Source organism: Monomorium pharaonis, chromosome 10, assembly GCF_013373865.1.
Source record: "Monomorium pharaonis isolate MP-MQ-018 chromosome 10, ASM1337386v2, whole genome shotgun sequence".
In the NCBI taxonomy this organism is placed as follows: domain Eukaryota; kingdom Metazoa; phylum Arthropoda; class Insecta; order Hymenoptera; family Formicidae; genus Monomorium; species Monomorium pharaonis.
In genome coordinates, this window is record NC_050476.1 from 13,822,779 (window position 1) to 13,838,975 (window position 16,197).

The 16,197-nt window shown below is 31.5% G+C and overlaps 2 protein-coding genes and 1 long non-coding RNA gene across 6 annotated transcripts in view; 2 read left to right on the forward strand and 1 right to left on the reverse strand.

Moving 5' to 3' along the window:
- The window catches only part of LOC105831737 (calexcitin-2), a 150,640-nt gene that overhangs the window by 67,081 nt on the left and 67,362 nt on the right, over positions 1-16,197 (forward strand). The gene's annotated exons all lie outside the window — the stretch shown is intronic.
- On the reverse strand, positions 1,612-5,241 carry LOC118647803. The gene has a single exon (XM_036293345.1). It carries the CDS (start codon positions 3,001-3,003, stop codon positions 1,903-1,905), a length of 1,101 nt encoding a protein of 366 aa, XP_036149238.1. The 5' UTR covers positions 3,004-5,241; the 3' UTR covers positions 1,612-1,902.
- On the forward strand, positions 5,276-9,441 carry LOC118647804. The gene is made up of 2 exons (XR_004964941.1): positions 5,276-5,393; positions 6,018-9,441. It is a non-coding gene; the product is annotated as an uncharacterized LOC118647804 (long non-coding RNA).

Here is a 16,197-nt window from a genome sequence, read left to right on the forward strand (position 1 = left end):
TGACGATAGAAAACTTAGAGTTTCTTCTATCTTTAATTGCATTATTAATTACGATAGATTTTTAGTGATTTATTTAAAATAGAAACACGAGAATCTAATTGATTTCTATTTTATAAACCATCACTTCTCTAAATCAAAAAGAACAAATTTAAAGAAATGATATCATTTTCTATCGTTCTCGCATTTTCTGTTAGAAAAGTTTGTTCCATTGTTGCATCATTTTGATTAAATATGAAGAAATATTTATGAATATATCGTGTAAGAGAAAAAGATAACGATGAGAGAATTCGATGTGGCAAATATTATAATAGACGAATAAAAAAAAACTATCAATTTGAGAATCAATCGTGAATTTACGATAATGATTTTACGAATGAATTTGCGAATTTTTATCAATGTTTTCATCAAGATTTAACAGTACGATACAATTCGATAAGAAACAAAGTTAGAATTGTATGATACTGTAAATAAGATATTTAAGAAAAAGAAAGAATGTATCGTCAATGTACCGAAAACTTTCATTAATTTACTATATTCACAATTACGATAGAAATTAGATTATTTGGAGATTCCATAAATTTTCATCGCTTTCTCTCTTTCGACTTTCTCAGTCACAAAAGTTTATTACGGTTTTAATTTGTCTCTATCTTTGCTAAATAATTTTGTCAAGTAATTGCGAATGTGCGTAATGACGCGAGTCTGGGCGCGGTGCGGTGAGAGGCAAGAACGGTTATTGATGTGAGTCTAGACGCGGTACGGCGGGACGCGAGAGCGGCGAAGCACAGGCATCGGCGCCGCTGCTCTTCCTTCCCCCCGCCACCGCCGGCAGCCAATGCTTGACACAGTGGGCCGCACTACGGCTCGAGCGGCTCAGCTCTTCCTACGGCGCGCTCTTATTCGCACAATTTGAAAAATTAATATCTCGATTATTTGCATACCTAACCCAAGACAATATTGGATCTTTATGTTCATCTCGATCCCTTCTACCTTTTTACGAGTATTGGTCCACGTGCGTTGGGACACCTTGTATAATAAGTAGACACTTCCGAATACAGTAGTATTTTCGCAAACGCATCATTTTGACATAACGTAAAGAAAGCCGTTAACGTTGTTGCCGGTGGATTCAAGGCTATTTGTTGCACATTTGTAGGGGAGACGGGGGCTAGAATTAACACTTTTTGAAAAAGCAATTGTATTTTCTAATCCAGATTATTTGGATATATTACTTTTTGCAAGTGTTAATATGATTATTTAGCTAATATGAAAGCAAGGATATTTTTTAAAATTACTAATAGGTTTTTGATAAGAGACGATTTTTTGAAAAAAGTGTCATATTAATTTTTGCCCCCCATTTGGGGCAAAAATTAACAGCCCAGGGGCAACTATTAACATACGGCAGCTATTAAGATATATATTAATACTGCTAGTTATTTTTATTTTTCTTAAATAGAAATGTAATTTTATTTTATTTTATAAAATTTTTTATTTATTTGAGGTTAATTAAATCATGTAATTACATACAAAAAGTTATTTGCTTATAACAAAAATAGCATAAACTTCTTTAAAATACAAAAAAAAACAGCACATTTTTCATTAAACATATTTATAGTTAGTAACATTATATTACTGTTTAGGAACAAAAAAATCACAGCATAGTGTTTTTATATTATTACAGCTTATAACAAAAATATCGCATAAACCTCTTTGAAATATTAAAAAAAACATAATACATCGGTATTATTCATTAAACATACCTATAGGTACTAACTTTATATACTAACTTTATATTACTATTCAGAAACTATTATTACTTTCATTATTATTATTAAATATCATTACTACTCATCATCGTCACAATTAATACAGATAAATGAGGTAACGTTACCGTTCACGCATTTTAGCCTATTGTTTGCACAATATACATTGCACCCATTCCTCGCTAGGAGCATAGGCTTTCTCACACATAATGCAAAACCATTCATTTTTATTAAAAACTTTCCTTTTTACTTTTTCTACTTTCTCTTCAACCTTTTTCTTTCTTTTTCCTGGCCCTTTTCCTTTCCACTGCACTTTCCTATTTTCTTTCTCTCTTCGTTTGAGCGTCATTGTTTTCTTCTTTTCTCTTTCATGATATTCTTCTTCCAGAGCATTCTTTTCAGGAGTGTCAGTAAGTATGGCCGACTTTCTTGTACGTCTTCGAATAGACGATTTACGCGGTGGAGCTTTTGGCAGAGGTCTAATTTTTTCAGGGGAAAAATCTTTAACGTTTTGAATTCCTGAAGGTCCCGCAACTAAATCGTCATGAGTCATTTCATTAATAATTTCGGTAACACTAATATCCAATACAGGTGCGGATTTCAAAACTTCCGGATTTTCTAAATTAAGTGACACATCACTTGTTATATCATCTTCTTCATTTTCCACAGACATACCTGATGTTCCTGCTGTTGGTTCATCATTATTTGAGATTAGATTTAGGCGATCGGTAACAAAAGACGGTGCAAAGTCATGTTTTTGGAATATGTCTTTGTTTAAAGGCCAAATGCCGGATTTTCTGAAGCCGCTCATAATATTCGATGGATTCAAGGCTAAGGGTAACGAGTCTTTCACAATACCGGGTAAATCATATATTGTCATGGTTTTACCCGGATTATTATGCATCCAAGCTGTCTGATATCTACTCATATAATTTTTAAATGGCCCATATACTCCTACATCCAATGGTTGTAAGCGGTAGGAGCAGTGGGGAGGAAACGAAAACAAAATTATATTATTATTCTTTGCCTTATTTACCACCTCTATGTTTATATGGGAACTGTGATTGTCAAGCATGAGTAGGACAGGTTCTTCTTTGGTGGGTTTCGCATGATGAATGAAATGAGCCAGAAATATTAAAAATTCTTTCTTTTGCATCCACCCTGAATGATTTCCAGCGCCAATACAATCCGGTGGTCCATTTCGGAGGAAAATTTGTGTATATCTAACCCGTGGAAAAATAAACATAGGTGGTATGAAATTTCCAGCCGCGTTTACTGCAACAGCTAAAGTGACAAGGGTTCCTCTTTCTCCTGATGTTACGGCCCCTACTTGTTTTTGTCCACGTTGAGCAACAATTTGTTTCGGCTTTTGCACTGTTATTATGCCATTTTCATCTACATTCCATATTTTAGATGAAGTCAAGTTATGTTTACATAAAAGTAATTTGTACTTATCAAAAAATTCAGATACGTTTGTTCTGTTGAATGACGTAGCTCTGCTTTACGATGTAGCTTCAGGTGTCCTAATAGCCAATGTAGGATTTCTTTTCATAAATTTCGTAAACCAATCAGGTCCAGCTATTTTGTTTATATGCCAAGAAGATGGTAAGTTATCCATTTTTAAAACACTAGCACATTGATAAGCTAGTTTTTTGACTTCTGCAGGAAGTAAACCGAAATAAATACTGGAACATTTTAATAAGTAATCAGTCATTTTTGCTTCTTGCTCTGATGAAAAAATTAGTCTTGGTTTCGTGTAACCAACACGAACAACAGCATTCTCCTTCTTTGCCTTTATAAATTTATATAAAGTAACGTGGCAAAGATTAAAATCTTTCGCTGTTTTACGTAAACTTGTTTTTTTTCTACGACTTCTTTTGCTGCTAGTTCGTAAACTTCTAAACTCTTCGTCCCTCTGTCCGTCTTTTTTTTATAATTTCTCATTCTAAAAACAAAAAAAATAAAACTACAGTATATGTTCTCTGATTTAAACATCATACTACATTCTTAAAATTAACAGTGTTAATACTTGCCCCAGAAATTTGTTAATACATGCCCCATCTCAATAATTTATTATTTAATTTAATTCATTCAAAAACTAATAAAATAATATTCAAAATAACGTAAAGAACTAAAAACAAACTAATATAAGAATCATATAAAACAAATGAAAGGAAAAAATGACGACAAATTTAAACAAAAATCAAAATTTAAGTATATGAAAATTGTCCATTACCTAAAATGCAGCGCACATGCGCCACCTTCTCGCATGACATTCAGCGGGATACTGCGTGTCGTCAGCTAGTGCAGAGCGTTACGTAGAACAAAAAAGTCTAGAATGGAACATCTAAGACGAATAGAATTTTCAAAAATTGAGCGTTAATACTTACTCCTGTTAATTTAAGCCCCCGTCTTCCCTATCTGTGAAATAAACGCGTTGTCCATTTTCAAGATGTACTGCTAAATGAACAACAGGTGGACTTCGTTCATGTATTGGAAATGAAAGAATTCGTTATACAGCTTCATTGCTGCTTATATATCTTCCCGCCAGATACTGTGCGATTTCATCGATATGTACTCTCTAAATTTCTTGGAGTGAAAATCTCACTTGAATATGGGGTGACACACCGAGTCACTCGAATGGAGTTACTTCTCACTCTATAAACAGTGAATTCTTTCACTTGTAATAGAAGAGTCACTTTACTGCATTTGCGCCGTTACAAGGTGCGCCGTGTTGCACGAGCAAGCAGCGTGACTGTTATAATATAACCCAACCACCACGTGTGCATGTATCTCATCACGTTTCATCGAATATTTTGTCTCAACGATATCTCAAGAATGATTCTTCCAGAGGTAAGTTCCGATGAAAATATACATATGTATAATAAGTTGATCAAGGACTGGTCATTCCCCATTACTTCTTGAGTAAACTTGCCTATCGGGTAAGCATGTATCTTTTTCATGTTTTGCCAAATAAATAAAGACAGACATATTTACCTGATGGGTAAATTTATTTACCAAGAAGTTGGAACAGTAATGAAATAGTATTACAGAATCTATTTAGACGCGACTAGGTTAAGTTATATATATGACAAAGAAATGTGACCCGATATTTCACATTATGCGTAGTTGCGATATCATGTGGCACGCTTTTATTTCTCATAAACTGAACTTATACATTACAGTTTACACAATTAATTAAACTACATAGTTTGATTTATAATAAATTGATGTTAACAGAATTATTTCGTTCTATATGTAACTTAACCCAACTCATTTGTATTATTGCATACTATAGCTGGTATTTATAGTCCAATCTTATTTCAAAATCGTCTCAAGCAATGTTTTAAGATGCTAATACGACTCTGTGATTAGCTAATGACATCTTAAGATAATACTTAAGATAGTACTTAAGATAATCTTAAATATAAAACTCGACTATGAATACCGGCCTAATAAAAAGATTTGCTAAAATGTATATCAATTCTTTTTTAAGGATATTTTTAATTCGTGTAAATATATTTTACATATAAAAATGTACAACTTAAAAAATTTGTTGCTCCAACTAAATAATTTTTGTTTTTTAGCATATTCTCAACGGCAAGGAAAACCTAGCAGATTTTTTAAGAACCCAAGGTATTTCAGAAGATGCTACCACTATTTTAAAAGATAAAACTTGATATAAAAAACCTAGATAATAATACAAATAGACAAATTGTATAATTTTAATATCAGTCAGATATTTAATTACGTTTTGATATTAATTATTAATTTATTTATCGTGTTTACATATTAAACAATTCTTTAATTAATTTTTGCACATATTTTCTTTTTGACTATACGTAATTATATATGTTATATATATAAAGTTAACATTATTGCTACATTATAATTCGTTTTTAACTTCACATATAATACTTTTATTTGTATTACAGATACATCAAAGAAAGTGGATTAAAGTTAAAATCTTGTTTTATGGAGGATTGTTTACTTTTGCACACTATTTTGATACTATAATTTTAATTTAATTTTTATTATTTTTATTGTTATAATAATCATAATGGCTTTATTTAAATGTTTTAAATGTGGGAAAACATTTATTAAAATTAAAGAATATTCTTGCTATTTTCGTCGCCATCATGCTATAATGGTCAGCAAGTGATACTCATTAGGTCATTTTTATTGTAAACAAGAAAATTGTGATAGACATTTTTTAAGATTTGATTAAATAATATAAGATAATAATTTTTTTTATTACAGGCAATCAGACACGTGCGAAGAGGATATTTAAATAAGATTTATTGAAATATTAATTACATGAGTATCAAATAGTATATATATATTATATATCATAATCGTATATCATATATTTGAATATAGTGACCAACGTGAATTATTAAAACATATTCTATTTTCTTATTCCAACAAAATATTTATTTGATTTATTTTCTTCTATAATTCATCCGATCTCCTTTCTCTGTTTTAGCAATTACTTGTTATTTAAGAGGATCAACGATGTCAATTCAGATGCTCACGCAGACAGGCTGTGCGAACGGTGAAAGATCTATCTCTTTCCGTTTCGAGTTGTCTTTAATAGAAAAGGAAAGAGTAGATCTCCCACTCGCTCGCGCAACTTGCTTGCGTGAGCGTCTGAACTAGCATCGCTGCATAGAATTACGGTTCACTCCTTTTAATTGAGTGAGCGATTCACTCCAAAAAAGAAACACTTACTCCAATCGTTTGAAAAATTCACTCTCATGGAGTGAAAAATTCACTCTAAAGTTTGAGTGAAACATTCACTCTTATAAAAAGTGAGATGTCACTCTATGTTGAGTGGGAGTATTTTCACTATCGCTTGGAGTGAAAATCCACTCTTTTGGAGTGACATTTCACTCCAAGAAATTTAGAGAATATATCCGCATTTCTATCACTTCTTTCTGTTTGCACGCCAAAAACTGCCACGTCGCTGCCTTTATTCACGTACTTACAAATGTATTTGATTGATTTTACTAAGTTACAGTATTCCACGTTTATGTGCGCTTTGTATGTTTTTGATAGCCAAGGCAAATATAAAACAACCCACCGGTTATCTACTTTGATTTCACCATTTCGCATTTGTATGGTTGCTAATTTTCCGCCATCTTCTGCTGATCTTCTTTTGTATACTCTCTAAAGTTCTTCGAGTGAAATATCACTCTAATCAAGTGAAAATTCACTTGAACAAAGAGTGATAGATTGAAAATTGAACATATCTTATCGAGTGAATATTGACTCGACATTTCGAGTGATTAGATCGCTCGTGCGTTCGAGTGAAATGTGACTCGTGTATTTGAGTGAATTTGTACTCTGATTAGAATGACTTCTTCAGATGTCAGCTTTTGCTGTTCGTTCGTTTTTAGAGTGAAGTTTTACTCTTGTTTGAGTGTGCAGCATAGAGTTATTTCTTAGGGTATATCTGCACAAACTTGTATAGGCGCATAAACACATGCATAAGAAATATGCATCGAATTGATGCATATTTCTTATGCACATGCTTATGCGCCTATGCAAGTTTGTGTGGATATACCTTAATGGTATTGTTATAAGTGACACACTCATAACGATGAAAAAGGTGTCAGTAGCACGATAACGTAAATCGGTCAGCTGCAGCAGTCAGCATCGAGCGCATTGCGCGAGGTTTCGCGCAATCCGCTCGACAATTAGCGCAATGCTCCTTAGACAGCACTTGCTGTCTAAGCAATAATTTGGAATACTGACCAATTTACGCCCTCACGCAATTCTCCCCTTCTTTCGATCCAACTACCAAATTATCGGATATATAAATCCGCAAAAGAAAGTGAGGGACGGGTCAATCCGAAGTAAACAAACCAAGATAACACACAACACTCTGCTTTGCGGGGTCGTGTATCGCGACATAAACCATTGTAACATACACAACCACGACACTCTGCCTTGCGGGGTCGTGGACAGCAAACTCATAGACGCGACACTCTGCCTTTTCCTCTAAGGAGATCAGATCTATGTATCATGCATGAACGACAGAAATGATTAGCAGAAGGATTCAAGAATCCAAACATCTGATGTGCAGCCAAGCCATCAGCAACTACACAAGCTATGATGGCCCTCAATACAAATAGCTCTCCATCAAAACTTACCATAACTCCTTCTTCACTTTCCAACTTATTTAAATCATCAAGAAAAGGACTTAAAATTTTCTTAAAACTATATTTAGTAACATCGACTGTATAACAAAATCCCAAAACTTGAACTCGTCCCATAAATGATTGCAAATGAGAAGGCAAATTTTAAATAGTAAAATAAAAAGCTCCTAATTTGTGAGCTGCTGTTTTACTTCCTAGAGGATTATTGACAAGTATATCATCATAGTATAATTGGATTCTTAATGCTGCTGGATATTTTCTAAAAAAATGGATTTTTTTTTTAAGCTCTCCCTATCTCTAAAATCCCCTCATAAATCCATCTAAAGAAAAAAATTCTTCTTCAATGTATTTTCTAACACTAGAATGAGAAAGTATTAATTTAAGAGTCTTAATTATTGGAACATATTGAAAACTTTCAATAACCAACTTTGGTTCGTATTCACCAGATTGTCTATTCAGCACTGATTCACAACGATCTCCAAGCAGAATCTCAACGGAGTCTACCAACCTATAATACATTTTTAAAGTTTTCAGTTGCTCTTTAATGGATGAAAATTTGTTAAAAGAAGCAGAAATTTCAAACTTAGAAAGTAAATCCTGAATATTAAGATGATCCAATGATATATCCTTACTTGAACAATAATTCATAACTTCTTGCTGAAAGAAATTTGCAATGTTACAAACAAAAACTTCTGCTGCCATACAAGCTTGAGTCAAACTAGCCCCTGTGATAGATGCATTGGATCTAAGATGAGCATTTTTGCAGCCTCTTCTGATACACTAAACACTTTTTGAAGTCCGTTGTTTGAAGAATTTTTAGGATTGTTTGAAGAATTTTTAGGATTGTTATCCTCAGGCACACTATAATTATTTTCTTGCTCAGGGTCTTCATTAAAATCTACCTCCATATGATTTTGAAACAAAAATGACTCGTTATTTTTGTTGTTTACAATTGGGTGTTTAATTCGAAGATATCTAACCAAACTATTGAAATTTCTAAATACACATTGACAATCATCTTGTCCACATTGATATCTAAAACCATAGGAAGCTGACAGAGACGAACTATGTGAATGTCTTAAATGCGCTGCGAAATATTTCAATCCATTTGAAATAAATTTCTGACACATTGAACAAGTATAGCCTTCCATTACTATTTACGAATCAACAGACATTCAAATAAATTGACAAGCTAAGATCTGAAATAAAATAATATTTTGTTCAGGAGCCTAAAATTAATTTACCACTAAACATATTTGTATATTATTTTAACAAGACTAAAAAGAAAATAACAATATTATTACGCTTTACATTACTTTTCTATTTTACCAAATGATACATACTCAATAAAATATTGACTGTATTCTCATTTACTCCTCTTTTTTGAAGAAACATGGCTAAAGCCTCAGGGTCCATCATTACACTCTGAAACAATAATTTCGAATAAATTTATTGGAAATTAAAAACGAACCAGACATGGGCACTTTTATTTGATTAACAAATAACAGATATTTGAAAAAAAAGTTATTTAAATACTCTTTTATTTGTTCTTTGCAAACAATATTTTAAAGTTACTTGTTATAATAAAAACAAATTCAAATAATTTATTCAATAATAAATTATTTAGGAAAAAATTTAATCACTTCCAATAAACTTTTATTTTAATAATTCAAAAAATTATTTTTAACTAATTTTTGAAAAAAATATTTTTTAAACAATTTTCAATAGTGTTCGGGATGCCTACGGCCTCACGAAAGTTTCGGCATCATTCGCGTGGCAGGCCGTCGATCATGATGAGTCGCACAGCGTCGTCACGACATTGTCACGTGCCTCCTCAACTACTGTGGAGTTTCTCGACAAAGATCATGCGAAAAACAGGCTCGCGTTGCTCTTTCTAACATTCGATCTCTTCTAAACCTCGCACTACCGATTGCAGTGAGTCAGTCGTTCGAAGCTCAGCGCTAACGATCCTTCGCTCTGCGGATAGTTGCCATTTTCATTTGTTCCATTTGCGAAGAGTTGTCCGCTCAAAAAAAAAAAAACTTCACTTGCGTCTCCGTTCGCATCACAGTTCGCCGTTCTATGCAAACCGGTGTATCGTGAAGCAGTTTGCCGCCTCGTTTTGAAATTCATTTCTTATTAATTGTAAGTTTCCCGCGCTTATCGAAGCTCGTGAGTCGGTAGTCGACTCTCTCTCTCGCGAACGTCCCCTGCCTCGCGCACTAGAGCGCCGCGCGCCGTCGCCTTGCGCGCAAGATTTCCGATCACGCGAGGGCTTCAAGCCAAAAGCTCTTCAAGATCTCCGCTCTGGATCACAGTGGCAGGTAAACCGGACGACAGGAAGATTTCCGAAAAGTTGCATTGAGAGTCGGTTCGCCGCTCGCTTCTATTGTAAGTGATAAGCATAAAGCTGAAGTTTATGTGTGAACGCTGTTTTCTCATTTTTTTTCCTCAACTCCACTCCACCGCTAACAAACCGCAGTTTTTCAAATTTGCTTCGCGCCTCATTCAGGGCGGAATCCGGCATCAAAGCAATCTCGTCGAGATTAACGCCCGAACAAACAGCAACTCATATATTCTTTTATAAATATTAAACAACGTTAACAACATTTAAATATATAATGAGTTATAGTTTATAATAGATATATAAACAGTATATATATCCCAGGTAGCAAGGTGACGTTAATACGACGTCAATAATTCGTCATTTAAGGTCGCGGACGTCATGTTACCAAATTAAGACGTAATAGTAACGTCATTTTTTGACCTATTAATTACGTCAGTCATTTATCCATCCTACAACGTATTTCCGACGTCATATTCTTGACTAATTAATAACGTCAGTTAATTGATCATTTTACGACATATTAATAAGGTTTTATCAGTGATAGTAATTACTGACGTTAACTATAATTCTTTGTAATAATTGACGATTTGACCTCAAATGACGAATTATTGAGGTGGACGACACTTTGCTACTTATAACTATTAATCATTATTTAAAGATTGGTTAATAAACAACATTATTAAAATTAATATAATATTTTATATAATTAATACTATTAATATTTTAGAATCATCCTAGACAGCACATAATATTTATGATAAATATTATTAAAATATTTATTAATATTTATTTTTTCAAAATATTATATAAATATTTTACACATATTTTATATATACGAAGAAAAAAATCTTTATTCAACATATTAAAATATAGACTAAATATTTTATATAATATTTATGGTAAATAAAAGATAAAGATTTGTATAAGTAATATTTTGTAAATATTTTATAAATATTTCATAAATATTTTTATAATATTTATGATTAATCTTTATGATTTGTCAAATCTGAGACCACAAAAATATTTATAAAATATTTGAATAAATATTATAAATATTTTATAAATATTGCGTTCTGTCTGAGGTATAATTTAGCTTTATCAAAAGAACAGAGCAAAAACATATTTTTATAAGTTATTCCACATGTTATTTCGCATATGTAAAAATCATGAAAAAAACTGTGAATTTATATTTATTAAAAATATTAGTTAACTACAAGTTTCATGTTTCTCGCATCTATTGAACTAATCTATAACAAATATGTATTCATGAGCATCAAGTGTTCACGGATCATCATAAAGTGCTAGGTAGCGTACGATCTTCGAAGTCAAGCAACGTCGACGGCGGTTCAGAGTTGGATGGGTGACCGCGGAAGTTAGGCAATCCCAAATGTGACTATGATGTGGTGGGTCACGATGCTTGTTGAGAAACAAGTCAATTTTTTTTTTACATTATAATTATGTTATTTCGATATTTACATAATGCAAGTACTGCATATATAGGACATGTACCCAAAATATTTTTTAAAACGTCAAAATAACGGCTTTTACTAACTGGGATAGTCATAAAAATGACGTTAAAATGTCGTCTTTATTAAATGTAATCTAAAAACCTATGTTTTGTCATAAAAATAACAATAAAATACCGCCAAATGTACGATACTAGCTTCTTGAAAATGACGTCAATAATATGAAAATAATGACGTATTTTTGACGTCAATATATGACGTCGTTAAGATGAGACAAATGTACGTCAGTTTTACGACATTTAGACGTCATTTTATCTCGACATTATGACGTCTGGTTCGTCATAAAATGACCAAAAAATGCCGTCAATTAGACGACACCTTGCTACCTGGGATATATAATAACAGTTCTACATGAAATTATCAATTTATTTGACAATTTATATTGAGATTCTATAAATAAAAAAAGTATTTGAAAATACATTTGTGCAAATAAATTATTTTCAAATATAATCTCAATATAAATTGTCAAATAAATTATAATTTCATTTAAAACTCATTATACATATGCTGCTTATATATATATCTCTTATAAACTATTTAAATATATCTGAACTATTTATATCCCGGGAAAAAAAGTATATATCTAATTATATATAATTTTGTATAACTTTGTAGATCTAATTATGTGTGGATTTTGACCTGATCTAATTAGATCTAATTAGATCTACAAAGTTATACAAAATTATATATAATTAGATATATACACTTTTTTCCGGGCAGAAAGAAAAGTTTTTTCAGATTTAATAAATTTTCTTAAAAAAGATTCGTTACCGAAAATTTAGCCATGACAGCTAAGATGTGTCTTTAAGACGTAATAAAAAGTACATATGTCCCAAAAACTCACTACGATAGCATAGGCTGATCCGGTTTCTGTCACCGTGGGTAATCTGCTTATGTAGCCTTTAGAGTGTAAATTGCATTAGGAGAAAGGTGCCGCGTGCGTCGCCTAGCGACAATCCGCGACCTACATACTTTTTAAATTTATATAATATAGAATGTTAGGAATTTAATTACATTTACCATAATTGTGATTGCATTTATTATATGTATAAAAAAGGTTAATTATATAAAATTTTTTTTATATAAAAATGGATTATATATGTAAAAATGGAAATATGATATGGAATTATAAATTAATATTTTGATATAATTATATATAATTATTTAATCAAAAAAGAATTCTAATATAATGTTATATAATTCAATATGGGTTTATAAATATCTTGATATAATTATATATATTTATTTATTCGAAAAGTAATTTTAATAAAATGTTGTATAATTAAATATGGGGTTATAAGTATTTTGATACAATTATATATAATTGTCCACTCAAAAATATAATGTTGCATAATTTGATATAAAGTTATAAATATTTTGATATAATTATATATAAATTAATATATAAATTGATCTTATTATATGTAATTATATATAATATGATATAATTATACATAATTAGATATAAACTTTTTTTCCCGGAATATATCTATTATAAATTATTTAGACTTATTTCTATTAGAACAACTAACTTTTATCACACGCTAACTAATTTTAATCAAATAATGCCCATATCTAAAACAAACTAAGTGATTTGAACGAAGAATAAAGACAGAATGTCTTCACTTTTTTTTTTAATAGTAATTCTTCAAACATAAAACTACTGAGAAATACGTTTGTCTGAACATTCTTTTAGAAATTAATCTAACCAACGCTCTAAAATAACAGATAGAAATGCCATGTAATGAGATTATACTTACCTCAGGAAACATATTTTTTAGCGATATTCAAAATCTAATATTTAATATACGTATATATGATATTCACAGTTTTTATTTTGGTAAACATAAAAATATGAGCGCCCGGTTTCTCCCTCCAACAAAACATCTCCAACATGATCCGACAAGCAATTTGACGCCATAATCTATAATACGTTGTCAAACTCGCGTCTGTGCACGTACTGAATGTAATATTACAATTACTCGCGCGCCCACAAATGTTCTAAAGTAAATTTAATATGAAAAAAAAAAATTGTTATAAATTTTACGAATAAAATTCTGTCTATGTACTTCCATAAATCTTGTTATTTTTTCGGAACGTGATGATAATTCACGTAGTATAACATGCCACGTCTCTTGCGCGGCTATTCACTCCGTTCAAGTGAATTTTCACTCGATTCGAGCTGCTCGAAGCCAGAGTACCAAAATTCACTCCAACACTTCGACAGAATAATTAGAGATATTTTCACTCGTAGAGTTTGAGTCACAGATTTCACTCGCCTCGAGTGAAAAGAAGTGTAAAATCACTCTGTTAAGAGTTGATACCCAGGTAGCAAGCCCACGTCATTTTGACGTCTCAAAATGGTCATATCTGGTCATATGTCGTCAAAATGACCATTTTTTTACATGGCCTAAAATTGACGTCATGATGTGACGTCATTTCGAAATCATATTTCAGTCATGATCTGACGATTATTTTCCCAGACAGCACACATCCAAGATCGGGACATAAAGACGTCATTAAGACGTATTTTAGACACGGTCTAAAGTGGTGTCTACAATGAGATTTAAGGCGTAAGGCATAAGTATATTATATAAGCATATTATATTCAACTTTAAGGCTGGTATTCATAGTCGAATCTTATTTCAAGATCGTCTCAAGCAATATCTTAAGATGCTAATACAGCTCTGTGATTGGCTGATAGCATCTTAAGACAGTACTTAAGATGATCTTAAATATAAGATCCGACTATGAATACTGGCCTAAAAGAACTTTTTTAAGAAAACATTTAGATACTTGGAATTAGATATCTTGATGTCAAAATAATAACATTTATCAGAGACGTCTACTAAGAGCGGTCTTTGAGATATCTCATTGAAAATATTATCCTTATGATATCAGCTAAACGATATCAGCTTATTGTCTCATAAAAGATATCACAATGCTGTTCGATTTTTGAGTCGTCCATGCGCGTCGTAGTTGACTCAGAAATCAGACAACACTATGGCTGCGTTCCGATATTCACTGCCAGTACTGAAAATCTATAGTTTACTATATAGTTCACATATACTGTAGATTTTCAGTACTGACAGTAAATATCGGAACGCAGCCTATAACATCCTGAATGAGAGATATTAAAAAAAATTATCATAAAGATAATGTTTTTAAAAATAACGGTTTGTCTACAATTACTGCGCACAAAAAATGCTCAAAATCTAAATTCATCATGTACTGTACAAAAACAGGATAATAAATGTACTATAATTTTTCTTAGAATGTATGATCTATATAGTTAACTATCTAATTAACTATTTGGACGCTTCGAAGTATTAGTGCTAAATAGATCGCAATTTCCATCAAATTATTAAAGTTATTTTTAGGAAAAAGATAAATTTAACAATGAAATTAATAAGTAAATAAATTAATGCTATTTATTTTTAATGTTTTGCAAAATTTAATTGCTTTTATAAAAAATAATATAATTGCGTCAGTTTATAATATATAGGTATAAGTAGACAATAACAAGTACCCATATCGATGAGTCAAATTGGCGTAGCAGATAGAGAACAAGGTTCGTAATCCTAAGGTCTCGAGTTCAAACCTACCAGCGGCAAGTAAGAATAAAATAAAATAATATAATTTAAATTTAATTAATTAATAAAAATTTGTCCTAAATTTAGTATGTGCTGTTAATATAAAAATAATTTTAAAAACATTTTTATTATTTTATTTTTCTCTACTTGCATTAAAGATATCCGATTTAAGAAATCTTTTAGATATCAGTTTCATGATATCTTTCTTTTCTCAAAAAACGACGCATTAGTTAACATTCTGACATTATAATATTATCTTTTAGAAGTCTCTTTATGTTATTATATTCAGAAACAGGATAATTTAAGAGATTTTTTTGACTACATATAGTTCACGTCATTCCATGACGTCAAAATACGGTACATTTCATGACGTCAGGAATTTGTGACATTCGACCGTCATTTCAACGTCATAAGGACGTCATTTCGTGACGTCAAGAATAGTCAGTAAATGACCATTTTGGGACGTCAAAATAACGTGAGCTTGCTACCTGGGTAGTACATTCACTCAAACTAAAAGTCAAGTTTTCACTCGAAAAAATTTAGAACATACATCAATTTGATGCATATTTCTTATGCATGTGTTTATGCGCTTATACAAGTTTGTGCAGATATACCCTAAGAAATAACTCTATGCTGCACACTCAAACAAGAGTAAAACTTCACTCTAAGAACGAGCGAACAGCAAAAGCTGACATCTGAAGAAGTCATTCTAATCAGAGTACAAATTCACTCAAATACACGAGTCACATTTCACTCGAACGCACGAGCGATCTAATCACTCCCCAGACAGCACATGTAGATTATGAGAACGAT